This window comes from Biomphalaria glabrata, chromosome 2 (assembly GCF_947242115.1).
Source record: "Biomphalaria glabrata chromosome 2, xgBioGlab47.1, whole genome shotgun sequence".
NCBI classification, from domain to species: domain Eukaryota; kingdom Metazoa; phylum Mollusca; class Gastropoda; family Planorbidae; genus Biomphalaria; species Biomphalaria glabrata.
The window spans coordinates 1,644,158-1,672,136 of NC_074712.1; the positions used below are offsets into that span (position 1 = coordinate 1,644,158).

General features: G+C 34.4%; 2 protein-coding genes across 3 annotated transcripts in view; one reads left to right on the top strand and one right to left on the bottom strand.

The window, feature by feature from the left end:
* Positions 1-366: 366 nt before the first annotated feature.
* LOC106073528 (mismatch repair endonuclease PMS2-like) lies at positions 367-24,825 on the top strand. The gene is made up of 24 exons (XM_056022118.1): positions 367-518; positions 2,216-2,382; positions 4,004-4,090; positions 6,601-6,703; positions 8,033-8,135; positions 10,237-10,406; positions 11,177-11,255; positions 11,763-11,860; positions 11,989-12,088; positions 12,559-12,643; positions 12,764-12,843; positions 13,118-13,193; positions 14,178-14,248; positions 15,628-15,844; positions 16,502-17,124; positions 18,814-19,004; positions 19,105-19,141; positions 20,525-20,655; positions 21,552-21,652; positions 22,942-23,010; positions 23,446-23,483; positions 23,737-23,841; positions 24,031-24,066; positions 24,677-24,825. Exons 1-24 carry the CDS (start codon positions 367-369, stop codon positions 24,737-24,739), a joined length of 2,982 nt encoding a protein of 993 aa, XP_055878093.1. The 3' UTR covers positions 24,740-24,825.
* LOC106054506 (ras-GEF domain-containing family member 1B-like) overlaps positions 24,823-27,979 on the bottom strand; it is a 116,040-nt gene continuing 112,883 nt past the window's right edge. For both annotated transcript variants that reach the window (XM_056018724.1, XM_056018725.1), the window contains exon 22: positions 24,823-27,952. In XM_056018724.1, the coding sequence (XP_055874699.1) occupies positions 27,934-27,952 (19 nt within the window). In that variant the 3' untranslated portion in view covers positions 24,823-27,933. The remainder of the gene's footprint in view (positions 27,953-27,979) is intronic.

Below are 27,979 nucleotides of genomic sequence, written 5' to 3' on the forward strand. Positions count from 1 at the left end.
ATTCAGAATCCAGGGGCGGTGGTGCAAGTGCACCCCCTTGCACCCCTCTGCGGGCGCCCATGCTTCTAATGAGTGTGAATTATGAATAAGCATATAAAATAATTCCTATTTAATCTGCGAAAGGCGCCTTCCATGAGCGCAAATGGGTGGGGCTTGAATTCGCTACTGCTTTTGTGCTCTAAGTTAATGTTAATTAATAAAGCTCAAATAACGTGTACATTCTTAATTAGAATAAAACCAGAATTGATAAATTGAACTTTCAGCATTTTAAATATTTTTCTAGTTCTAAAATCTTTTTATTTTAACTTACAAGTTTGCTTATTTAAAAAAAAAAACAGATAGTGTTTAAAAAAATTAATGATCCCTATGGCGGGAGCTCCTATAACTTCCATTGTAAACAATATGGCTGCTGTCTGTTGTGACAATACTGATAATGAAATGCAAACCCGACCTGTGGATCTAGATCTATCTGATTTTAATATTTCAATACAAGAACAACCAGAGAGCGTACAATTAAGGTAAGTAAATATATCTTTGTAATTAATAGTGAGCAAATAGATCTAAATGATATCTTATTAGATTTGACCAAGGCTTTTTCAACTTTTTGTATATTTGGCTAATTTCTAAATTTGGCAGTTCACCACCATAATAAATAAATAATCATAATTATATTTAATCTAATACTTATTAATAGTCCATATCATAGTAAATCATAGTGGCATAGTCATAGTGATGATAGTGTGTGAATTAGTGATAGACTAGTAGTTTTAACATTTTAAGTTTCCTTAAAAAATTAAAATATTTTGGCATTTGGTATCTACTTTAGTACTTAGAATGATCAGTGGATTAAGGATTTTCTGATAGTTACATCATAGTAGTGTCAGTAGTGATAGGGAGAGAACAAACTGTAATGATAAATGGCTCTAAATCAACACCAGTAACAGAAAACTCAGATGTAAATCAAGGAACAGTCTTAGGACACTTGACTTAGGTTCCCTACTAGGCTACTGGCATCTATAATGTCTATATATATTGTATATATAGACATTATAATATCTATATAATTCTCTTCAAGGCTCAAGAGTTTGGATGAGAAGAAGTAAAAGGAAAGATCACTCTCTTATTTCTGCAGATAGTTACCCCACGAAAAAAACAAGTAACACAAACGCAAAATACTGTTGTAACTCTAAAGGTAGGCACTCAACGAAAAGACAGGAGGTAACAATAAGCTAGAGGTATTTATTATAAGTACAGACTTCAGTCATCAAGTCCCAGAATGTCCTATCTCAAGTGACACCAGTCCTATCCTACTTAACTACCAATACAGACCACTGACACACTTACCAGTGTCGCCCCAGGTCCTCAACATAGTTCATAGATAGTGCAAAAGACGTTCTCTTGAGTCAAGACAGCTTAGACTTCCATAACTGTAGCCGGATTCACAAGTCCTTCTTCCTGTCTAAATATGTCTTATACTACTAGTGTTTAGTAGTGTTCAGATGCGCACCATCAGTGTGGCGCGGGAGCAGAGTTACAACAATACCTAGGTGTTATAATAAATGAAAAACTGTCATGGAATCCTCATATTGATGAAATTATCAAAAAATCAAACAAGAAAGCATTAGGGTTTATTAAAAGAAATTTCGATAAATCAAATAAGAAGATAAAACTAAAATGTTATTTAACCTTTGTTAGGCCAATAATAGAATATGCATCCTCTGTTTGGGGCCCCTCAACTCAGGAAAACATTAAGAAACTGGATCAAACACAAAATAGAGCAGTGAGATTCGTAACTAACAAATATTCACATTTGACTAGAGTAACACCTTTAGTAAAATCACTAAATTTAGAAAGCCTTCAGGATAGAAGACTCAAAAGTAAAGTAGCAATTGTACATAAAACTCTGAACCATAATCTTGAAAAACAAAATCAAAATGTAATAAAATACTCAGAAAGACACAAAGATAAAGGCACATTCCTTGTAAGACACAAAGATAAAGGCTCATTCATAAGTGCTCCTTTTTCCTTAGTGCCATTGAGCATGGAATGAGTTGCCTGAATCAGCCTGGAAACCAATTACTAAGCAGAGCTTGAAGTCACTGATTAACATGCATGACTAGATTGACTCTTGACACACATATTAAGTATTTATCTTCTATATGAAGTAATGTCAGTAATTTATAAATCAAAATCTATACTTCTCTTCCTGATACAGGGAAACCCAAGAGGATATTCCTGCAACAACCAAGTTAGCTCCAAATATTCAGGCAATAGACAAGGCCTCAGTACATAAAATTTGTTCAGGTCAGGTTGTCCTGACCCTAGCCACTGCTGTAAAAGAGCTGGTTGAGAACAGTGTGGATGCAGGCGCCACTATCATTGGTAATTGTTTCTCTTTCTGTGCACTTTTTCAACTTTTAGCAATTTAAGGTGGCAGTGGTGCCTCTGTATTAGTTTGAGGCGGGGAAATAGTATAAAACATTTACAGCTAAACATCGGCTGATATAGTTGAGAAAAAGTCTTTGCTGAGTTCAATAGCTTGAGTAAAAAGAAGAATAAAGAATCTGTATGGTTCAATAAGAGGTCATTTTTTTTGTCTTGTCTAAAAGTCTTCTCATTTTTAAGTTACTGAATCCCCTAAATAATTGTGTGGTAGAAAAAACAACAACACAAGGCTATCTTGAGACAAGTATATGTATATATATAGCTCCTTCTTCGTGGTCAAATATGAGCACATTTCCCATGAACATTAAGATGACTGTAAAGTCCTATCCTCCCTTATAAAGGCTGACCACGTATGTGGCATAGCCAGGTTTGGTCAGTTGATGCAACTAGACAATGTTTAAATAATATATATCTCTATAATGAGATAATGTGGCAAAGGATTTAAGGACTTGACAGCTGATTTATATTTCTTATTCCTGGTGAGGACTGAAATTGTTTAAATTTCATCTTTGAACAAGTCTACTGAACTATAAGATATCTGTATTTTGTTGGGGATGCTAATTATAAGAAGAATAAATCTTCTTATCTTATAAATTATAGACATTCCTTCAAAAAAATACGAGGTTTACGACCTCGTCATGTCTTGTCTTTGAGTCCAAAGATTGAGGAGTGCAGTGTTTCCCTTTGCAATGCAGTCCTAGCTGTGATCTACACATTTTGCTACAACCAGTGAAGGCATAACTGTTGTCTGCCAGTTCTATTTTCACCTTCTACACTTTTCCTTGGCAGTAGATCTCATTTCGTTCTCAAATGTGTACCCTGCAATCTTTGTCACACATCTCCAGCTATCTCATTTGGAAGCCATCAGCTGCCGACTGTTCTCTTCCGTCAGTTAAAGCAAGTGGGTGCTTTATCTGGCCTTCAAAGAACTTTTGGGGGGTGCACCTCTGTTACGACAACCACTTTTCATATTACCAAAAAAAAAAGCCTTAGGTATACCAAGTTGTCCCCTATTGAAGATATTTGCCCAGCCCGGCATAACTTTGGAACTGCAACACATTTTAAATAGTTGTGCACATAATCTAGTCAACAGAATTTTGCTCGACTTCAAAATTCTTTGATTATTAAAGGAAACTTTACTTTTGTTTTAAACTTGGCACGCTATATCTATTTAAACTTTCACTTTTTTTTTTACATTTCAATTTATTAGAGAGGGAGCAGGGTGGACGAGTGGTAAAACACTTCTACACTAAGGGGCCTCTAGTTCAAATCTTGACGAAGACAAGGATTTTTAAACTTTGGGATATTTAGAGCACTCCTGAGTCCACCCAACTCTAATGGGCTTCTGACATGTTGGGTAAAGTAAAGGCGGTTAGTCTTTTTGCTAGCCACATGGCACGCTAGTTAGCCTTCCGACATAGAAACAGATGTTCTTAACATCCTCTGCACTTATAGATTGTCGGGTCTGAAAGTCTATTTTTTGTATTGATCAGAAGTTTTTTTTTTATTATAAATTGAAAATGTTATAAAATAATTGTTTGGCCGACTTGTTTCACAGAAATAAAGTTACGAGAGTATGGCAGTGAGAGTATTGAGGTCTCCGATAATGGGCAAGGTGTTGAAGAAATGAACTTCGAAGGCTTAAGTAAGTGTTACATCTAGGGCTTAGTGTTACATCTAGGGCTAAGTGTTACATCTATGGCTTAGTGTTACATCTAGGGCTTAGTGTTACATCTAGGGCTTAGTGTTACATCTAGGGCTTAGTGTTACATCTAGGGCTTAGTGTTACATCTAGGGCTTAGTGTTACATCTAGGGCTAAGTGTTACATCTAGGGCTAAGTGTTACATCTAGGGCTAAGTGTTACATCTAGGGCTTAGTGTTACATCTAGGGCTAAGTGTTACATCTAGGGCTTAGTGTTACATCTAGGGCTTAGTGTTACATCTAGGGCTTAGTGTTACATGTAGGGCTAAGTGTTACATCTAGGGCTTAGTGTTACATCTAGGGCTAAGTGTTACATCTAGGGCTTAGTGTTACATCTAGGGCTTAGTGTTACATCTAGGGCTTAGTGTTACATCTAGGGCTAAGTGTTACATCTAGGGCTTAATGTTACATATAGGGCTAAGTGTTACATCTAGGGCTTAGTGTTACGGCTTAGTGTTACATCTAGGGCTAAGTGTTACATCTAGGGCTTAGTGTTACATCTAGGGCTAAGTGTTACGGCTTCTAGTGCTAGTTGTTACAGTATCTAATGCTAAGCAATACATTATGTTGTGCTGAGTGTGTGGTTTTAAAGGGTAAAAGGTTTGCTATATGAAGAAGCAAAGATATAGTAACATACAATAGTTGAATTAAATACAGTAACATACAACACTTGAATTAAATATAGTAACATACAACACTTGAATTAAATATAGTAACATACAATAGTTGAATTAAATATAGTAACATACAATACTTGAATGGAAATTATCTTAGAGGAAATGGTAAAAGGAAATACAAGGACTTCATCCTCAGACTGCTGATTATGCAACACTACCAATTTTAAACCTTAGATGTGTATCCATAATTTCCCCCACCATTCCCGCAGCAGGAACAAAAGCATCGCAATCTATATCTGTGACATATTTCTCTACCTCTTTGTAATTGTAAGTTAAAAAAGTGTAGAGAAACATAAGTGGACTATCTTCATCTGCGTTCTCTTTTTATGTTGGAGGGTTCTGGTAATTAGTCCTATATCTGTAATTAATCGTCCTGTGGTTTCTGGATCAGGCAGCTCTCCATTTTTTTTTTTTTTTTTTTTTGTAGTAGTATTTATGGGCCAGTGTCTTAATCAGGCCTCTTCATTTTTAGCTTTGAAGGGCATGGTCTGCATTTCTGGCTTACACTCCACAAAGGCTAATTTCACTCTGGTCAGCATCTAGAATAAGTGCTGTCTCATTCTGTTGTGTCGAGTTCGAAGGCCCAAAAAAATCATACTTCGAGGGGCATTCATGTGGCCTTGTGAGTGGTCAATGCAAGACTATTTAACACTGCTGACCTTGGTTTAATTTTTTTTTTTGAATTGGGGCTAAGTTTTGTTTTTCTTTAATGTCTTCACCGTTTTCTTTCAATAGATCTTCTGTTCTTCTGCTGGTAAATTCTATTTTAACTATAACATTTATCGTACGTTTTATACTAGTTCAGTTTCAATATATCCAAGTTTATGTGTGGGTAAGTACTTATCCAGAGTTACTATACAACTACATTTCAAATATATACAAAACGCTTCCATTTGGATGTTGACATTGAAAAAGTTCAGGTTCAAATCTATCCATGTATGTTGAGTTGTATTTCTTATTTTTCACTTTGAAGTTTCACTTTATTTCCCAATTTAAACATTAAAAGAAAATCAACATTTTTGAGTGACTTTTATTTAAATTTTTACTTGCGTTGAAACTTTAAAGATTTCAAACTCAGTACGCCTTATATTTAATATTTTTTATAAAAAAAAATATATATATATATATATATTTTTTTTTTTTTATAAATATGGTGATAGTGACAACTTTTTTTTTATATTTATTGACAGCAATATGGTGATATTATATATATATATTCGTTTGAATAAGATGTTTGAGATAGTGGTTTAAACGACTCAGAATTCATTATCTTAAAAAATTAATGAATCGAGTCAACACTCATAATCTAAGTGAGTAATTCATTGGACTCAGTATTTAGTTATTAAATGAGTGATTTAAACAACTCGGTATTCATTATTTAAATGAGTGATTTAAACAACTCAGTATTCATTAAATAAATGTGTGATGTTATTGTCCCAGTATGCCTTATATTTTTGTGTTAAAAACTGTCCTTGTCTTATTTGTCTGGCTCAAGTTTTTTTATGCGTTATTTCTCCCACCTCCCTTCCTCAGATCAAGTTGAAACTTTAGACAATTATTCAATGTTCCTAACAAAACAGGAATCAATCACAAAATCAACCACGTAATTAATTCATTAGTGATAATTAATTATTTTGTTTGATATTGAAAAGGGGAAATAAATCCTTTAGTATTGATATATTATTTTTTTTTGTGTACGTGGATTCCTTCTTTTTAGATAAGCTCTTTTTTTTTTTTTTTTTTTTTTATCTTGTGCTTGTTTTGATCCCCCGCAGCACTGAAACATCACACGTCAAAACTTCAGGACTTTGAGGACTTGGTGAACGTGTCGACTTTCGGTTTCAGAGGGGAAGCTCTCAGTTCTCTCTGTGCATTGAGGTTTGCTTAGCCTTTCTGAATGAACAGTTTAGATGTACTAGGTTTTTTTTGGTGACAGAAACTAAGTTTTTTTTTTTTTTAATAGGACATCTTGGCAATTTTTGGGGGTATTTTCTTTTTGTTATGTTAAATTTAGATTTTATTTGTCATAATAATAATTCCAGCAGTTCTGTGCCCTTGTATAATATTATTGGATTTCAAAAAGAAGGAAGCACAAAACCATACCAGGAATAGAACTGAACACTATAATCTAAAGATTCTAAAAGATTAGCTTGTCAAATCCAAATCATAATAAAGACAATAAATATAATTGTTAAACCAAACCAAACTTCCATTCTTAACTAGGTTGTTCCCCCTACATATTTATATAAAGTATTCACTAGTCTGGAGTAATCATCAACGTTCTAGATAAACCTAGAATGGAAATTTTTAACTTTTTATTCAAATGAGCTCATTGCAGAAGCATGGCTCATGAGCCAACATGTACTTGTAGTTCTTCTTTTATACAATTTCACTAATAGTTACTACTTTCTTTAATATATATTTTTTAATATTAGAAATTCAATTTGTCTTTGGGAATTTAAAATAAAATATGATATAACCAAATTTATAGGTTGGGGCATAGTTGTATCAGAAGTAAAACTTAACATTTTGAAATCAAGAGAGATGGTCACCAGAATAGACACTATATTAGGTACAGCTTGAGTATTTTGTTTTATTATTCCTAACAAATAAATAGAAAAGAATCTAGAAGGCGACAATAAAACCTTTGCTATGACTCCCTACTTATGTTGATTGATAGCAACATGGTGATAGTGACAACTTTTTTTTTATATTCATTGACAGCAATATGGTGATAGTGACAACTTTTATATATGTTCATTGACAGCGATATGGTGATAGTGACAACTTTTTATATATGTTCATTGACAGCAATATGGTGATAGTGACAACTTTTTTTTTATATTCATTGACAGCAATATGGTGATAGTGACAACTTTTTTTTTTATATTCATTGACAGCAATATGGTGATAGTGACAACTTTTTTTTAATATTCATTGACAGCAACATGGTGATAGTGACAACTTTTTTTTATATTCATTGACAGCAATATGGTGATAGTGACAACTTTTTTTTTTATGTTCATTGACAGCAATATGGTGATAGTGACAACTTTTTTTTAATATTCATTGACAGCAACATGGTGATAGTGACAACTTTTTTTTATATTCATTGACAGCAATATGGTGATAGTGACAACTTTTTTTTTATGTTCATTGACAGCAATATGGTGATAGTGACAACTTTTTTTTTATGTTCATTGACAGCAATATGGTGATAGTAACAAGACACCAGACAGTAGCAGTTGGCACAAAGCTTGAATTCGACCTGAACGGCAGAATTGTTTCCAGGAAAACAGTTCCCCGCCAGGTTAGTTTCATATTCCACTGGTGTGTAAAATTGTCGTTTGTCACTTAAGTTACTTTAGAGGTTTTTAACACACTTTAACTTCACCTATCCCTTAGTCTGTTGGACCGTCTTTCTCCATTCCTCTCTGTCTTTTGCCTTGGATGGAACCTCTTTCAATGGCCGGCCCGTCCATTCATTTATGTTGTCCTCCCATTGCTTTCTCTGTCTGCCTCTTCTTTCTTTTCCTGGTACTGTTCCCTGAAGGAAGGTCTAAGCCCTAAAGACCTTGTAATATGACCATAGAGTTTTAGTTTGTGTTCTTTTACAATAGTTAGTAGGTCATCTTGGGGGTCCAATCGCTGCAGTAACCCTGTCTCTAATCTCATCGTTTGAGATGCAGCTTGTATATGTGATACCTAGAATCCTCCTGTAGCACCTCAATTCCATTTTGCTTATGTCACACTCAGCTAAATATGTCTTATTTGTTCCTTGCTTGAATGCCGTGCAGCTTCAAAAGTAAACCTCAGAATTTAAAGAGTCAATGATTAGTTGAACACAATGGGAAGATGTAGCTCTAGGCTGCATTCTATAGAGAAGACTGCATTCTGTGGAGAGAAGTGGTAGCAAGCATTGAACAGCAAATTAGCAATGTTTTCTGATAATGAAAGAAAAAAAACCCAATGTAACAGAAAAAGAGTGGCTCCTCCAACCCACCGTTGGATTCTTTTACATGCAAAAAGAAAAAAAAAAGTCTAGAATGCCTCTCAAATTGTTGTTCATGGCCACAACAAAATATTTCAGAAGGTGGCGGTATGATAATATGAAAAAGCACTAGCGATTTTTGAAACTACACACATTCTTTGTAACGTCAGTGTTTTAGTGTTATTTAACTCTTTCAGTGCGGCGTTACTCTCAGAGAGTAAATGATGAAAAACTCCATTTTTTTTCCTATCAAAATAATTTGCATTGAAAGAGTTAATGATTGAGATGATGTATGGTAGACTAGAATGTATATTTTTAGTACTTATCCATTTCTACTTTGGGGCCATGGCAGCTGAGTGGTAAAACACTTGGCCTCTGAAGTAGGGGTCTCTGGCTCAAGTCTAGGCAAAGAATGGGATTTTGTATTTCTGGATTGTTGGGAGTTCACCCAACTCTAATGGGTACCTGTAATTAGTTGAAGAAAGTAAACTGTGGGCCACAGAAACAGATGACCTTTACATCGTCTACCTGATAGATTGCAAGGGAATACTATAGGACTCTTATCTTTCACTTTGTGAAATGTTTGCTGTCCAATATCCATCCATCCATCCCAGTGGCGCTACAGCCCATGGAGGGCTCTTGCCTGCTTCAACACATCCTTCCATTCAGATCTTTCCTGGGCCTTTCGTCTTCACGCTCTAACCCCAAGCTGCTTCAGATCTGCTTCCACATCATCAATCCATCGCATTCGGGTCTGCCTTTGGGTCGCCTGCCTTTTGGTTTTTGCCTGTATACGATTTTCACTCCTCTGTTTTCTGACATTCTTTCAAGGTGACCTGCCCAACGTAGTCTGTTCTTTTTTATTTTGGTCACTATTGGTGGGTCTTCATACAATTGATATATCTCATGTGCGTGTCCTCCACCCTGTTTCATCTAGTATGGCACCATAGATTTTCCTAAGAATTTTTCTTTCCCAAGTATTAAGTAAATTTTCAGATGTCTTAGTCAGTGTCCATGTCTCACTTGCATACTTTGCTGCTGGTCTTATTATGGTTTTGATATTATTTTCTTGTTTTTTTTTAAAATCGTTTTGCTCTTAAGTAATTGATGGGTGCTATAAAATGCTCTGTTGCCTCCTGCTATTCTTTCCTTTCTGTTAGTAGGTCATTTTTTAAATCAATTGTACTTCCTAGATATTTGAAAGTTTGGACATTTTCAAATTCATGGTCTTTGATTTTGATACATTGTCCCTCTGTTTGATTGTTGCTGTCCAATAACTCCCCTATAATCAACTGCACTGTACTTCCCCCGTGCAAGTAAACTTAAACATCTCCAAGTAATCACTCAAATAAATAGTAATTATACACCAGTAGCATACTACACTGAACAAAATGAAAAATGGTTTGTTTTATTCCCCCAGGTTGGCACCACCGTACACATACAAAACATATTTCACACACTTCCTGTGCGACACAAGGAGTTTCAGAGAAACGTCAAGAAAGAATTTGCCAAGCTGGTTCAGGTACTGAATGCATACTGCATCATCAACACAGGAGTCAGAATTTCCTGCTTCAACCAAACAGGCAAAGGGTGAGTTCCTAAACAAACCATTTTCTTGAATGTGAGCTATTGGGGTGGTGAAAAGGTAGCAGACGCGCATGTTTTATTTTTATCTTCTTATCTTTTTGGTGCGAATACTCTGAAATTATATCTTTGAAATTTACTCATTTTTGTTTTCTTATCAAACTGCTTTAAATGTTTTGTTTGTTTTAATTTAAAAAATTTTTTTTCCTTGTCAGATATTTTTATTTAGAAACCTTGCTTATATATAAATTCTAAAGTTGAGTTGCAAAGCACTTGACATCATGACATTTAGTTGCAAAGCACTTGACATCATGACATTTAGTTGCAAAGCACTTGACATCATGACATCTACTAATTTAGCAAATACATTGTTTTTTACATTTGTATTTCCATGAACTAGTTGGATGATCTATGGTTTTGAAAGTCAACTTAAATGCCTAGATATTATCTCATGTTTTCTATAGTCTTGACTTTGACCTGCTTTGATTTTGAAGAAAGAAAGATGTGTTGTTTTTATTAAATTAGTGAGTCATTGTTGGTATCAGCAGTGGTTTGTATCAGCAGTGTTTTTACTTTGTCTAAGTTTTTTTTACTTTGTCTAAGTTATTTTTACTTTGTCTAAGTTTTTTTTAATATTGCCAATCATGTTATTAAACAACTTTGGATCACAGTTGCAAATATAAATATTTTTTTGTTTATGTTTATCTTTCTTTCTCTTATTTCCTGTATTTTTCTTATTATCTTCAACGTCATCACAATTTCTTTTCTATCTGAAGGAGTCGCACCTCAATTGTAGCCACCAACGGCAATGAATCAATCAGAGATAACATAAGCAACGTCTTCGGTGCAAAGCAGGTAGGTGCCACTTTATGGTTTTGCATAATATAGTTACAAGGAGCTAATTTAAGGTTATGTTTAGCTGCTTAATGTTTTACAGAACCAAATTTTAATGTTTACAGAAATAGTTTTTAGTGTCATATTTCAACTTCTAGTACTGGGCAACAAGATGGCAAACTGTCAGGTTCTTGTTATTTTTTCCATCAAAAAGCTCTAGGCAAGCTATCTAAGAGTGCTGATGTTGCAAAACTTATCTGTTTCCTGTGGCTCACAGTTAATGAGGGTGTCATGTGGCCAGCACAAAGACGAACCGCCTTTACTTCCCCAAGAGCAATATCCAAATTGATATTTAAAAAAAATTTGTTAATCTTCTTTAGTCTCAATACTGTATTAGGTTTTTTGTAACAAGTCAATTCAACAATTCAGTCTTTTGCTTGGGTCTTTGGATATCTTAATGTTTCATTTACTGAGTGAATTGTTAGCTGCAAACTGTTTTGTATTAATTTGGTGTTATACTGTCGCCAGCTATCGAGTCTGCTTGAGTTCTGTCAGTCAGAAGCCAAAGACGACATTTGTGAAGACTTTGGAATAAAACCTCAACAAAGGCCTGGGGTCAAATTTCAGTAAGTTTTTTTTTATCTATTTAACTATTACCATGGTGATGATTAACTAGATTTGCTATTAGGCTTTAATGTTTGTTTTTTAAAGTATATGTCAAGTTAAGAAAATTTCTGTAACTATTTGATTTCAGGATTCAAGGTTTTGTCTCAAAATGTGAGCACGGTCAAGGTCGCGGTACAACAGACAGACAGTTTATTTTCATTAACAAACGACCTTGTGACAGCAGTAAGGTAACTATGAATTGTTACTATGAAATGTTACTATTTCATAGTTAACCAAATAACAATAGAATGATGTGTTCACATTAGACTGTTAATGCTGTATGGTGTGATAGGAAGTCACCAGCAGTTTTTTTTATACTTACATATAAGAAGAGCTCTTCATTTCTCATTCAGAATGAGATGATTAACTTAGGAACTCTTTTTTTGTAGACTATATGTTACATGAGCAAATCTTTTTTTTTTTTAACTGAACATACCAATATAAAAGCGTGTAAGATCTACCCCAGAAAGGTATTATAATTATTTTTTAAAATCTAGTCATACTGTTCTATTTTTTTTTTTTTTTTTTGGTTAAATTACATTATTTTTTTTTTAAATGAATAGTCTCCCTTTGCTTAGACTAAAAACCAGAAGTAGCTATTAGGTTAATTCTTGCAACAACTTCAAGCCTGACATTTCATATTTCTGTTTTGCTTCAGATTGTGAAGTTAGTAAATGAAGTCTATCATGGCTACAACAGACATCAATATCCATTTATTGTCCTCAGTATATCTGTAGATAAAGGTATTCATTTGTGTGCAACACTAGTTATATGTTATTTACTGATATGTTATGTTTGTTTCATTCCCTTAAATTTTTTTTTCCTTTTCAATTTTCTGTTTTACCTTCCAACTTTTTGATTAGAATCTGTGGATGTCAATGTTACGCCAGATAAGCGACAAATTTTCTTGGAAGGAGAACCATTTTTATTGGCTGTCATCAAGGTGAGTTGATTTTATGATCTGCATATCTGTTGTTTTTTTTTTTAATCTCAAATTAGTTTTAACTCTTTCTCTCCGAACTGACGATACCAACGTTGATTCTTCCAGTATGTGGTAAAATAATTACAGAGAGAAAGAGTTAATATTATAAATATAACATGCATGACTAAATAAACACACGTTGGACGTAATCATCTTCTTTTTTTGAATTAACGTCTGAATTATATAAGTTAAGAACTAAAGGGAAATTACAATGATATTTTTTTATCCCTTGCAGGCGTCATTAATACAAATGTATGAGCCAACCATTTCAGTCTATAAAGTCAACAATATTTTGTCTCCTGCCAACTCTGGTATGCTTATGCTATATGTAGTAGTTGATCTTGAGGTAGAGTTTATGTACTGCTATAGGTTTAGATAATATAATCAATCAGGAGATGAATGAATTATGTTGAAGTAGGTCAATCTCAATATGGTTCTACATTCTATTGGATGGATTACATTAATATCTAGATGTCTTTTACAAAGTTTTTATCAACTCATTCTGTTTGTCTGTCCAAAACCCATTCTTGGGTTAATTTGAAATTTTGCACTTTTTTATTAGCTAACACAGTAGATGAATAAATTTTACAAAGTAACAGATTTGTCAATAAATTGCTGGTAATTAATTGTTTTTGTTTGATACCGACAAGGGAAATTAATTCTACAGTATTCAGAGATATGGCTAAATATTTTGGGTTTTGCCCCAATAGATAACTTTACGTTATTTCTCCCACAGCCATTCTTGGATCAGATTGAAATTTAAAAAAAAATATTTTTAGTACCTGACAAAACATGAATCAATGAAACAATTAACTAATAGTCATTTATTGGCAGAATTTAAGTCATTGATTAGCATGCATGACTAGACCTAGGAACATGTGTAGGGCCTAATCATCTTCTTTTCTGAAGTAACTTCTGTATTTCATAAGATAAGATAATTAATTATTTTTATTGATATTAAAAAAGAGAAATAACTCTTCTGTTCCCCTGGCAATCAAATCATTAAATAGAAGCTATCTGATATAAACTTTGTCACATGTAAAATATGAGTGAGTCTGGTGTGAATGTACACTTTGGTTTCTTATAGTTATAATGTTTTTTGTTTGGTGTAATGCACAAATTGTAAGACAAATTTCCATATGGACAATAAAGATTATTATTATCTTATTATTATTATTATTATTATTAACTTCTACATTATTGGTAGATGTAAATGTTGAGTTTTTTCTCCTTTTTTTAAAGTATTTTCATATTTTGATTATTTTTTTAATGGGTTGAATATTTCTTAAATTCAGGTAACAGTGAAAGAGGAGACAACCCAAGTCACAGTTTTACTTTTGGTAATAAAATCAAAGAGGAGCAAGAGGTAGGAATCAATTCTTTGTGTTACTTTACAATGCAAGGCGTGTAGGACGTTATCATCTTCTTTTTTGAAGTAACGTCTATATTAGATAAGTTAAGATAATGCAAGAGACTTGTTCCAAGACCTTATATTAAAGCTTGAATCGAATGTCACAACAAACACTTCAATGTTGATATAAACTTCGTTCCAAATTTTAATTAACCTAACTCTTAAATAAGTGACAATGAAAAATTCATCTGCCTTCTGCTAGTTTGAATTTAGTTTCATCTTTCATTGATAATTCGGGATTACGGGCACGACATGGCCTAAATTGTGCTGATGTGCCAAAAAACTCAAACTCATTGATAATTTTTCAATCCAAATTTTTGGAGACGCAATTTGTCCTTACAAGTTATTGCTGTGAAAGAGTGGCGCTAGAACTTGAAAATATTTTTAATTTAGTATGGTCATGGAGCATGGTGGTAAATTGGTATGATGCTTGGCTTCTAAACATTGTTTTGTGGTGGGAAGTCTCAAGTTCCAATCCCATCAAAGACTGAGAATTTGAACTTAAGGATTTTCAGGACATCTCTGTGTGTCCACTCAACTCTAGTGTCCACTCAACTCTAGTGTCCACTCAACTCTAGTGGTGGGTACCTGTTCCAAACATTGTTTTGTGGTGGGAAGTCTTGAGTCCAATCCCAGCAAAGACTGAGAATTTGAACTTAAGGATTTTTAGGACATCTCTTTGTGTCCACTCAACTCTAGTGTCCACTCAACTCTAGTGTCCACTCAACTCTAGTGGTGGGTACCTGTTCCAAACATTGTTTTGTGGTGGGAAGTCTTGAGTCCAATCCCAGCAAAGACTGAGAATTTGAACTTAAGGATTTTTAGGACATCTCTTTGTGTCCACTCAACTCTAGTGTCCACTCAACTCTAGTGTCCACTCAACTCTAGTGGTGGGTACCTGTTCCAAACATTGTTTTGTGGTGGGAAGTCTTGAGTCCAATCCCAGCAAAGACTGAGAATTTGAACTTAAGGATTTTTAGGACATCTCTTTGTGTCCACTCAACTCTAGTGTCCACTCAACTCTAGTGTCCACTCAACTCTAGTGGTGGGTACCTGTTCCAAACATTGTTTTGTGGTGGGAAGTCTCGAGTCCAATCCCAGCAAAGACTGAGAATTTGAACCTAAAGGATTTTTAGGACATCTCTTTGTGTCCACTCAACTCTAGTGTCCACTCAACTCTAGTGTCCACTCAACTCTAGTGGTGGGTACCTGTTGGGGAATTGTGCCGACTACCTGACACCCTCATTAACTGTTAGCCATAGAAACAAATTAACTGCCCTCATAGATTGCAAGTTCTGAAAGATGTTTCCTAACATTTACGGTTAATATGGTTGTTGACCCCCGTCCCCACTAAAAATGCTTGTGGTTGGCCAGACGTTTTAAAAAGATACCATTTAAAAATACAATCATTGTTGAGGTTACGCTATTATTTTGCTTTAAAACAGTTGGCGTCAGATCTCTCCAATTCTGTGGCCAAGCTGAAACGCTCATTCAGTAGTGCCTTCACAAGAAACAGTCCAGTGACTCCAGTCAGCCCAATCAAAAAAGCAAGTAGGTCAAAGTAGGCCAAACACATTTTTTTTTTTACAAATTTAAAATTTATGTCTCAGTGAGAAAATGTTTTAGCATGTGTCTGTGACTAAACCAACTTGAGAACCTCAACCTCACTTGTTCCTCATAATGACTACTTACTTTTTATTTGAATGAATTTCACACCTTTAGCAATATAAATTTGTACAACTGCTCCTTCTTGCCTAGTGCCGTTAGAGCATAGAATGTGTTTGCCTGAGTCAGCCAGGAAAACCAGTGAGTTGGCAGAATTTAATTCATTGATTAACATGCATGACTAGATTGACCTAGGGACACTTGTATGATATAATCATCTTTTTTTTTTGAAGTTACATCGGAATGTTATAAGATAAGAAAAAAAGAACTGTAGAATGCATTGTTAATGTCTTTTCAATACCTTTTGTTGTTGCTGTTGTTAAAGAACAGAGACATTTTGTTCTCTTGATTTTATCTTCCATCTTTCCATTTTATAGGTCACAATAACCTTGACTTTCACAAAAAAATATGTCAAAATGTCAAGCCACAGCAAGATATGACATTTAATATTTCACAATAAAATTCACCATTCTGATATTTAAATCTTTTCAATGTTTTTAAAAATACAGTGCAGTTGTTGACTCAAATTTTGTTTTGTTTCAGAAAATGCTTGTCCAAGTTTTATATCCAACAAGTCCATGTCTCAGACTCCCCAGGATAAGAGTTCCATAACTCATTTTTTCAGGAAATCTGTAAAAACTACTACTTCATCAAATAATGAAACAATAGATTCTGACAAAAGTGTCTCAAACACTGACGAATCTGTTCAGTTAACTAGTTTGCAAGATGACGTCTTTGAGACTGGACACATTGTGTCTTCAGATTCAAGAGTTTCTTTTCCTGTGGACCTTACGGTTTGTGAAGGTGACCATGCAGTTTGTGATGGCCCAAGCACTGACAATGTTTGTGATGCACAGGCCGTCACTAAATTACATTCTGTCTCGATGAGTTTAAGCTCACAAACAATGTTAACCTCACACCGGAGTCCTGGCATTGATACCTCACCAAAACCTGAAACTTCAGTCAGTGACAATCGATTTAAAATAACTTTCCACACACCTTCTAGTCAAGGAAACTCAGGGGAAAGCTTTAACTGTTTAAGTTTTCAAACCCCAGAGAAAGATCAACACAATAATGAGGAAAGACGTCACAGCCAAGCACCACACTATGAACCTCAGTATCAACCATCAAATCTTCAAACTGAATCACAAGTAGAATTAGATTTAGTGAGTAATATTTTGACAAAGCTTACATCAAATCACTCTGTTTGTCTGGTAAACATTTTGTACATGTTATATTTCAGTCACCCCAATATCTGATCAAGCAGAAATTTTGCACAATTATTTCTTTTACCTGACAAAACAAGAATATTAAAACATTAACCAATTATTTAATTAACTATCGATAATTAATTATTTTGTTTGGTATCACCAACATGAGAATGTCGACTTGAGGAGGCTTGAGACATAAGTTCAAAGCAGGTCATTCCCTTTCTTTATTTTAAAAAATTCTTTTAAAAAACTATTACTGTAAAATCCACCCAGATATCCCTTTCTCTCCCCCCCCCCCAGTCAGTTCAGACAAGTGATAGGTTCATAGAGTATTGAGAAAGCTAAAAGCCAAAAATAATTTGGGTAAAAAGTATTTCTAATTGCACAGATTTGTTATTGTTAGTCTAGATCAATTACAAATTTAATGCCATGACTGGGTCCAAACCAATTTGATTCAACTGCTCTTCATCTATGCATTGTGATATAAAACAAAGTATTTTATGTTTTTCTGGGTTAATCTAATGCAATGTGTCTGGTGGGAGGAGTGACTGTCCAACCCAAGGATATATTGTCTCTGGTTTTTAGTAAATACCTGAAATCAATCCAGATCTAACATGTACTCCCTATTTTTTGGGGGAAAAAAAAAGGCAAATAAAGTTTGTATTAGACACACGGTACTGTATGCTATTAGACAGAAAAATGGGAATTTCACCTGTTCCGGCAATATTAACTTTTAGTAAAGATAGTCAAGATTTTTTTTTTGACAATAATCACTTTAAATTCTAAATGAGGACAAAAAGTCATATATAGATATCCCAAGATAGCTTTTGTTTCCATGACAACAGCACTGCTTGCCATGACAGTCGTGAAGACCCAGCAAAGATTGTAGTGATTCAGAGACAACTTGTTCCTGGGTTTAAACACATTCTTCTTAAATCAATAAGATACATTCTTGTGGCTTCCTTCCTGACACATTAAGATGTTCAAAAATGTTGAAAATCTGATGTCTTCATCACCGATGAACATAGGTTACTTTTGGTCTGCTGGATTTATATAACTGAAATGAAAACTCTTTTTTTAACTCACATACTACTACTGGGTAGTGATTCTATTTGCAGAATTGAAAGAAAGATAATTAACTGTTTTGTCTTCTGTCATATATATATATATTTCTGGGTTATATTTGTATATAATATTATATAATATATATATATTGTTTAGGTGTTTGTGAAATGAATGTAATAAATAAAACTAAACAAATGTTAAATTTGTGGTTTGGGTGAAACTTTTACTTCTGCTGAAAGTGAACAGTTTTTGTTTTTTTAAAAACCATGTGCCATTCTGTAATACTATATGCACATCCATAGAAACATTAACATAACAAGAATTTAAAAATGTACCAGAAATATGTGATCAGTGTTACCTGTGGATGCAAACTCATGTGCCTGTATAAGTGTGTATGTAACACATAGACTCCCTTTAATATATTTTTGTTTCATTTTTGGTTTTCTTACTAGACACTAAAGTTGTTTTTATGCGTTCTGACTAGATTTATTTCCCTTTACTTTTGACACAATAAAATTCAATATTTTAATTTTGATAGTTTATGTTTCATTGAACTTTTCATTTGACTTTTTGTTTTAGCCGCAAGAAACAAGTGAACGAAAACCTTTGGAAAAAATCATACCCTTTTCGATGGCTAAATTAAAAGAAAACATGGCTGCTTTATCTTTGAATGTGTCCAACAAAAATTCATCATTTAGTCGCTGCTTTCGTGCTAAAATCAATCCAGCAGACAACTCGTCAGCAGAAGATGAACTCAAACGAGCTATAAGGTTTGTACAGATATTTGTCCTTTTAAGTTTAACATTTTAAATTTCTGATAACATAACAGTAAGAAGTATCATTAATATAATTACTTTTTTTTTTCATAAGCAAAGACATGTTTATCAAGATGGAAATTCTGGGACAGGTAAGAATTATTGACTTTTAAAAAATTAATAAATATTTAATTGTCTTTAAACTTCCTAGAATAAAAACAGACTTAGAGTTGTTTGTTGCTTTGCATGTCTTGGATGTTTCTTCAGAACTGAAGATTATTACATCGTAGACCAAGCCTCCATCAGGGTGGTTAGGGATGGTAGCTGACAGGATTCAAACCTCGGACTATTGAGACTTTGCCTTCATCTGTTTCTCAGTCAGTTGAGGTGTCGTACACGATCTTCAGCTATCTCCATTCCTGTCTTTTTCCTTGACAAGAACCTCTGTCAATGACAGGCTCATCCATTCTTTGGTGTTGTCTTCCCTTTGCCTCTTCTGTCGGCTTCTATTTACTGGTCCCCTGAGGAAAGGGTCTTTACGAGCCCTGATGATCTGATTTCTCTTTCTTGAAAACTATAAATACAATCATTAAAATTGTATAGTGTTTAGTTATATCTACACATGAGTGTTTAATAATTTTGTTAATGAATTTTAATATATATATGTGAGTGCCATTATAAAGTTTCCAATAGAAAACACTTTCATTATAATAATTTATTTGTGTATTTATCAGTGAGTTAGGGTCCAAACTCTTATGTTGACCAGTGAAAGGGAGGGGGGGGGTAGTCTGGAAAAAGGTTTCCATGTTGCCCTTAGGCGCTCAGCAAACACGACTCACCTTGAGTCTGGTTTCGAACCCGAGCCCCATTACTAGGTAGCCAAGTGGTTTGTTCCTCTCACCCACTTGTCCCTCATTCTGGACAAATTTTGTGGCTTTTCAATCAGTGCACATAAAAGCTGGGATTTTTATGAGTTTCTGTTTTTTTAGGATGCCCTTGAGTCCATGCAACTCTAATGGGTACCTGACATATTGAGGAAAGTAAAGCCAGTTGGTCTTGTGCTGGCCACATGACACCCTTGTTAACCATTGGCCATAGAAAGCGTGGTAAAGAGGCCAAGTGTGCTTGAACTTGGCTTGGCTTGGTTACCTAGAAGGGGGCTCGAGGTTCGACACCCGACTCGGGCAGAGTTGTGTTTACTGAGCGCCTAAAGGCAGCACGGAAAACCAACTCCTAGATACCCCCTCCCCCCCACTGGTCCACAAATGAGATTGGACCAAAAGCGCTCTGAACATGCTATAAGCATGAAAGTAGCGCTATATAAAAGCTATAATAATAATAGAAACAGATGACCTTTACATTATCTGCCCTATTGATAGCAAAGATTTGAAAGGGTAACCTTCATCTCTTACTATTAGTCTTCTAGCTTAAGATCAGCTTTTGATGATTTCATTATTTAGTGAGCCGTTATTTAATTACCAAGACAATGCATTGTGTGAGCTGGTTCTTATATATCCTAAATACATTGTTCCCAGTTCAATCTAGGCTTCATCATTGCCAAACTGGACAGCGACCTCTTCATCATTGACCAGCATGCCACGGATGAGAAATACAACTTTGAAATGCTGCAGCGAAACACTGTCTTACAGAGTCAGAAACTGATCAGGTCAGTGATGTGTAGATGATGGTGTGTAGATGATGACACATGCAAGATGATGTGCAGATAGTTTGCAGAAGATAACATGTGTAATTATGTGTAGATGATGGTGTGTAGATGATGATGTGTAGCTGATGATGTGTAGATGATGGCACATGCAAGATTATGTGCAGATAGTTTTGCAGATGATAACACATGCATAATTATGTGTAGATGATGACATGTATGTGATGATGTGTAAAGAGGATTGCTCCGTCCTGTTTTATTTTACTATACTGTGATTGTGGAGGTGGTGATAAGGATGTATCTAAGAGGAAGGTCCTAAATTATAAGTTTTCCCTACAAGTGGGTGATGGACTAGCCTAACAGTGCTGGTGAATCCATAGAAGGATTTCAATTGTCTCTTTCAGTTAAGCTTAGAACCCATTGAATTATAATATTGTTATTATCAGGGGCTGTGGTGGTAAAGTGATTGGCTTTCATATCGTTTGAGGTTCTAGTTTCTGGATTTTTAGGACGCCTCTGAATCCACCCCAACTCTATTGGGTACCTGAGGTTACTCAGGGAAATTAAAAGGCAGTTGTTAATTTTGACACCCCTGTTAACCATCGACCATAGAAACAGATGACTTTTTACATCATGTACCTTATGTATGACAAGGTCTGAAAAAAAGGAGGGGGGGGGTACTTTACATTAATTATCTAATCAAAGCTAAATTAGAGAAAAAATATTTTTTTAATTTTTATTTTAATCTGTTAATTGTTACCATTCTCAAGACCAGAAGAAACTCCTTCTGGAGCAACAAGAACTAAGTGAATCCTTGTAGAATAAGTCATGCATGCATTCATGTAGAGATACTTCATTTTATTTTGTTTTATTTCTGTTTTTTTTTTTTTTTGACTCAGTCCACAAACTATAGAGTTGACAGCAAGTAATGAAGCCATTCTTGTTGACAACTTAGAGGTTTTCAAGAAAAATGGATTTGACTTCATTGTCAATGAAGAAGGTTAGCAAATAATCAAGTTTTATCTTACTTTGTGCTTTTAAACTTAGATCTTGGTTGTTTGGATGTGTGTGGCATGAAGTCATCAAGTTTTGTGAATCATCATAGGTAGTGTTTTAAACTTAGATCTTGGTTGTTTGGATGTGCGTGGCATGAAGTAATCAAGTTTCGTGAATCATCATAGGTAGTGTTTTAAACTTAGATCTTGGTTGCTTGGATGTGTGTTAAAAATCAAGTTTAGTTTGGTCAGTCTCTATCCAGAAGAATTGAAGAAACTAATAGTAAATAAAATGAACAAGAAATGGACAAGCTCTCATCCGAATCACAAGAAAGATGATGCCTATTATAAGCTATCCTGACAAAGTCAACGTATAATCTTTCAACTCAGGACCAGATATAACAGAATGAGACAACATATGTACCGGAGCTCAAAATTGGAACCAGTGAAATCTGTCCATGTGGAGTGTCACCTGATAATACTGATCATGTCCTTTAATAAGAGGCCCATACAAGACACTGGTCCCAAAACACCCCAGTAGAAAGAAAACTATATGGAGAGTTCCCTGTTTTGGAAACCACTGCGCAGTTCATCTCATCTATTGGTCTAGTCATCTGAACGCTCCAACATAAAGAATGAGAACGAAGAAGCAGAGGAAGTTTGGTCAGTATGGGCTCATTACTAATCTTGAAAAAGAAAAAAACCTCTCTAGATCCAAACCTCTACTTCTTGTGGCTAAACCCAAACATTAAAAAATCACCATTAATCAACCTGATCAGCAGTGCGACAAACTGGTAGATCCTGTGATCCTGCAGATTCTAAGCTGTATCTGCTGACTGACGTTCTCTTAGACCCAACAGTTGTATGGAGAGGGGAGAGAACTCTGTGTTGGCCACTTAGTTGGCATTTTATGTCTAGAGAGATGATCTTTTCCCTTTGCAACTTCTCGTGTGACTAAAGAGACAATCCTGTAATCACCAGGTGCCAATTCAATTTATTTTATGCTCACTCTCCATGTGGGTCTATCCAGTGCCACTTTTTTCCAATTGTTAGTGTGTATTTCGAAAAGCTTCATGTCGCATTTGCATACATTAGTAATTGTTTCTACTATCATTACTCAGATCTAGAGCTATGAACTAATTCAAAATTATTTATAAAATTGTGATGGCTTTGTTTAGGTTGATAAAAAAAAATTGTGACATGACCCTCATAAATACTTAGTTTAATAGAACGTACTTGTCACTTATAGGTTCTTTTAATCATGTGACTTCTCATTTTTACATCTTTATTTCAGCTCTGCCAACTCAAAGAGTTAAACTGGTCTCAACTCCTGTCAGCAAAAACTGGATCTTTGGGAAAGATGGTAATTAGACAAAGTTAATGAAACAAATTTTCAAACTGCCCTTGTCAATGAGTTGAATGCACTAAATTTAGATTATCTACAGTTGGTCATATTTTGTGGCCAGTAGAATTTCTGTTAATTGCCAGAATGATTGTTTAGCAGTTCTTAGTCACAGGGACTGAGCTGTTCATCTCACTTGATTGGATTGTTTATTCCATGTCTAAATCCAGTGCACACTTTTAAATGTCTATTTTTAAAAAAATGACATGAAGTTGTTTTGGTGACTGGTAAATGTCCCATTTTCGAAATGGCCACACTTTGTATTGTTCTGGTAGATGTCCAATGGTTAGAATAGTTAAACTTTTTAGTTCTGTTAACTGCCCCATGGTTATAATGCCACCAAGCTTAAGTAATGGAATTTGATCATAGCATTTTATGATTTTTTTTTTTTTTTAGATATTGAAGAGCTCATATTTATGCTGACTGATTCTCCGGTGAGTTAATGAGTTTAACATCTACTTAGTAAATAGATTTAAGTTGAACACATTCCGTTCTGTTGACTAGTTCATGTGCTAATTAGGTGTGATAATGATAAGAATGAAATGGTTAACTCTCTCTGTTTATAGAACACATTTTATTGTAATTAGCATGAATAAAGAGACCATTCCCCCGACCCTTTTTTTTTTCTTTGTTAATATTGAAAGTTTAAATAAATCTTTTTTTTTTTTTTTAATCTTGTTTGCTAAGAATGTGATGTGCAGACCGACTCGAGTCAGAATGATGTTTGCCTCCAGAGCTTGCCGTAAGTCTGTCATGATTGGTACAGCTCTCAGCCAATCAGAGATGAGAAGAGTAAGTCACATCTTAGTTCCAATCATTTTTTTGGGGGGGTTTATTTTTGGAATCCCCAGAACATTTTTTTTTGTTTATGATAGGATTCTTGGTCCATGTCTTTGCTTGAGAAACTCATAAACTCTATAGACGTGTGACCTACTTAGCTGGGTTTTTTTTTTAAAAACTTTCCCTTGTTTTTTCTTCTAGTTGGTGAACCACATGGGAGAACTAGACCAACCCTGGGTAAGTCTTTCATCTTATGTTTTTCTGGGTTTATTTTTTTTAAAGTATAGGAAAATTAACATGATCATTTTAAAAGCATAAATTATTTTCTTCAATTGTGTGCCAAATGTTTTGTTTTTTCCCCTTTGGGGAGGACAAAGATGGTTGGAAACTGAATGGGTGATTTTGAAAATGGCTCCAACAATTTTCCTACAAATTTAGCTATTTATGTACTGGTATGGAAACTGAATGAGTATTTTGGAAATGGCCCTGACAATTTTCCTACAAATTTAGCTATTTATGTACTGGTATGGAAACTGAATGAGTATTTTGGAAATGGCCCTGACAATTTTCCTACAAATTTAGCTATTTATGTACTGGTATGGAAACTGAATGAGTATTTTGTAAATGGCCCTGACAATTTTCCTAGAAATGTACTTTTTTTGTAGGATATATCTTTGGGGAAAAATGACTAGCTAATAGGCCACACATTTAAAACTCTGGTCATTGCAAACTTTCAGGAATATTTAATCATCTTAAAATTAAATTTGGCCTATATATTTTCAACAATGAGAGGATTCTAAATTAATGGGCCAGAAAGTTAATTGTGTCATTTTTCTCTTTTCTACAGAACTGTCCACATGGGAGACCAACAATGAGGCATTTATTTAATCTGGACATGTTACCCTCCTAGTGATCTCCCTTTATCAAGACTTATTAAACAACTAGGTTTTTTATGTAATTGATGTATAAATTAAATAAACACAGACTCAAGAAAACCCAAGGTCTTTTTGTTCATTGTAAATCAGACTTTTTTTTATTTTGAAATAAATATCAATCACTGTTTAGATGTACAGGCCATAAGGCTAAAACATTATTACAATGGAAACAACAAGGAAGTTTTACATGATAAACAAGGAAAACAATGTACAACATTCTGATGACATTTTGTACACAAGTGGAGAATAAAGTCAAAAGAACTCAAACTAGTGGACATTTCTGCTACCAAATTATTCATGAAACGCAACTGAATATTTCAATCATTGTTGTTACTGACACGGAATCAATTTCGACGAGTTAGAATTGTTAACTCAGACATAAGGTTACTTAGTTCAGGATATAAATCAAAGGTACACTACTCTTAACGCTTCAGGAGCAATGCTGAAACAGCTGGGCACAGTTCGGTGTTTGTTTCTTAGGTCAGTTGTAATATCGGTTAACACTCAACAGCAGTTGATATGATTGATGAGATAACAACTAAGTTATGCACCCCTGAAATACGTTTCAAGGGAAATAATGCATCCATAATAAGTGATCCCCTCGTACATTATTACATCTGTGTGTACTTAGGCCAGGCATAGGTAAGTATACGTAAGTCGTCTCAGACATTGACATAATCACACACATATAAGAGTTAAGGCAAGCCATACAAGAGTTTAATGAGTGAAAAATTGTCAGGAGGTAAATACTGCAGGATGTACTTTTACTTTACCAAACACAGAACCAGTTCAAACTTGATTTGAGTTAAAATATAAATTGTCTGGTATGCAACACTTCCGAACATTAATCCGTCAATGTGCGTAAAAATAATTTACAATGATTTTCTTTAAACTAGGCAGAAAGGGGAAAACACCAGGCACAACTACCTAATAAGTAGCTAAAGATTAAATGAAATATACTAAGTATCCCAGCATAAACCACTCAAACTATGCTACTGAGATGTCACTTTAACATTTAAATAAGAAAACACTGATCCCACTAAACAAATAAGTATGATACTACACACAAAACTAGTTCAATTACAAAATAAATTTACTGGCCAATAGTACGTGATATTGATAAGCTCAATAATGATTACAAAATGAATTTTTTTGTTCTAAATTTGGTCTTTAAACTTGTCATAAATTTGGTCGGTTAGTTTAAATACTCAGAAAGAAAAAGTATTTTACACCATTCACTTGCATGATCATATTTTCATCCCATAATTCCTAGACCACACTAATAATTACAAATGGTAAAATATGCTGCAACAACAGAACTGTATAAACACCATCAAATGTCATAAATCTGCTAGTTGAAGATGATTCTTGCAATAAAATCTCTAAAATTGAATAAAAAAATTGGAGAGGGAATCTTAGGTCACAAAAAGTCTTTAAAGTTGTAGATGAGTCTCACAAGAACAAAATCACTTAAGTAACACATGGAGTATAAATGGCGTCTGCTTGAATCCCTCCCAGACAGACAGGCTGAAGAATGGGAGGTTTCATAGGCCTTAAGTTCCAAGAGAGCAGCTCTTAGGACAATTACAGAGAAGATAAAGATATATTCATATAACACTAGACCGGCAGTGCTGAACAACTGAAGAAAACAGCACACTATTTTTCCTTGGCACAGTCTGCAAAAGAGCTCACAGCTCAGCAGCAATAAAGCTGGCTAGAAGAAGAACAACGACACTAGATGAATCTGCCTGGTTTAGAACCATCAAGTTAAAAGTATTCATTCATTACAGAAGAGCATTTTTGAAACCAAGTTCATTGGTTGAATTTATTTCACAAAGTTTGTTACATAATGAATGGTTGATAAAGACTGTGTGGGTGTGTGTTTGGCTTTGACCATATTTAGGAATCGAACTAGCTCCAACTGGAATAACCTGCTCAGTGTGCAGCTGAATATTCTTGGCTCACTTAGGTCTCAGCAGTCACATAAGCTGCAGCACACAAAACCACAGTGCAGGGCCCTAAGCCCCCATGGATATGACAAATATGGTCATCATCATACCATGATGGCGTGGGCCGTAGTAGTACAAGAATGAATACCAGTAGATAGTTTTTATAAATAGCAAGATTGTTAAAAATGTGGTAAATATTTGTGTGTATAAATATCAATGTCAATGTTCTTCATTATATTACATCATTCTTTGACTCTTCATGATTAGATATAAATAACTTTATAAAATAGATGGCTATAAGTTTATAACACAGATGGACTATATAGTCACATTTCATTGTATCAGAAAACAGACAAAGATCATTGTTTTAACTAGCTTCCATAAAAATCCACTTTCGTTTAATTGAAAGGGACACATATGAGCTTCTGTACAAAAAGAAACCTATAAATAGCATCCGATGGCAGGTAGTAATGTGTATACACTCTAAATACACAGTAAACAAAATCCAGAAACTATAATTACATAGTCACACTACATATAACTAGATTAAGAAGCAGATGAATATAATAAAAACAGCTTTTTTTAATATTGCACAGCAATTCACTTCAAATGTAACAAAACTATTTGGTAGATAACTCTCCCCAAACCATGTACTAAAAACAATACAAGGAAATTTACATGAAATAAAAATCTGAACTAATGTACAATTTGTGAAATGGTACTTAATTATTTCATTTACAAAAATGTACATCTTTTTTTGGAAAAAAAGAAAAAGATACTATTTGCTTAAAAATTGATGTAAAAAAAAATTATTCAAAAATATTTATTTTAAATATATTTTGTTTTCTATCTTATAAATGCAAAGCAAGCTTTTAATTCAAGATTTGATTCAAATATCAGAAAATGAAAATAATTCACTCACACATGTATATGTATGTTTTATAAATGTATATAAGCAAAACCAACAAGTCAATCGCCCAGCGATGTATATAGGAATCATTGATTGGCTGAGAATAACAAGAGGACGCTGTTGAAACAATAGAACACATAACATTGTGCTATCAAAGCATGTGCTTGGTGATTTGGTCTTGTTTCACTATGAGGACACACACAATGGGGTCAACCCTGGTCATGTGTAGAGCAACATGGGATATGTATTGACAACTTCCTGTCGTGAACAACTGTTGAGCACATACATGGCTTTTGAAATCTCAACCCAGTCACAACGAAGTCTGGGATCTGAAAGAGAAATGTATTAGGTGAGTA

What these genes read in the sequence shown, in the direction of transcription:
- LOC106073528 (XM_056022118.1), top strand. Translation starts at nt 367, where the DNA reads ATGGCGGGAGCTCCTATAACTTCCATTGTAAACAATATGGCTGCTGTC. An exon ending in GACCTTGTGACAGCAGTAAG is followed by an intron (nt 12,089 to 12,558) that starts GTAACTATGAAT and finishes GTTTTGCTTCAG; the next exon opens with ATTGTGAAGTTAGTAAATGA. An exon ending in TTTTATTGGCTGTCATCAAG is followed by an intron (nt 12,844 to 13,117) that starts GTGAGTTGATTT and finishes TATCCCTTGCAG; the next exon opens with GCGTCATTAATACAAATGTA.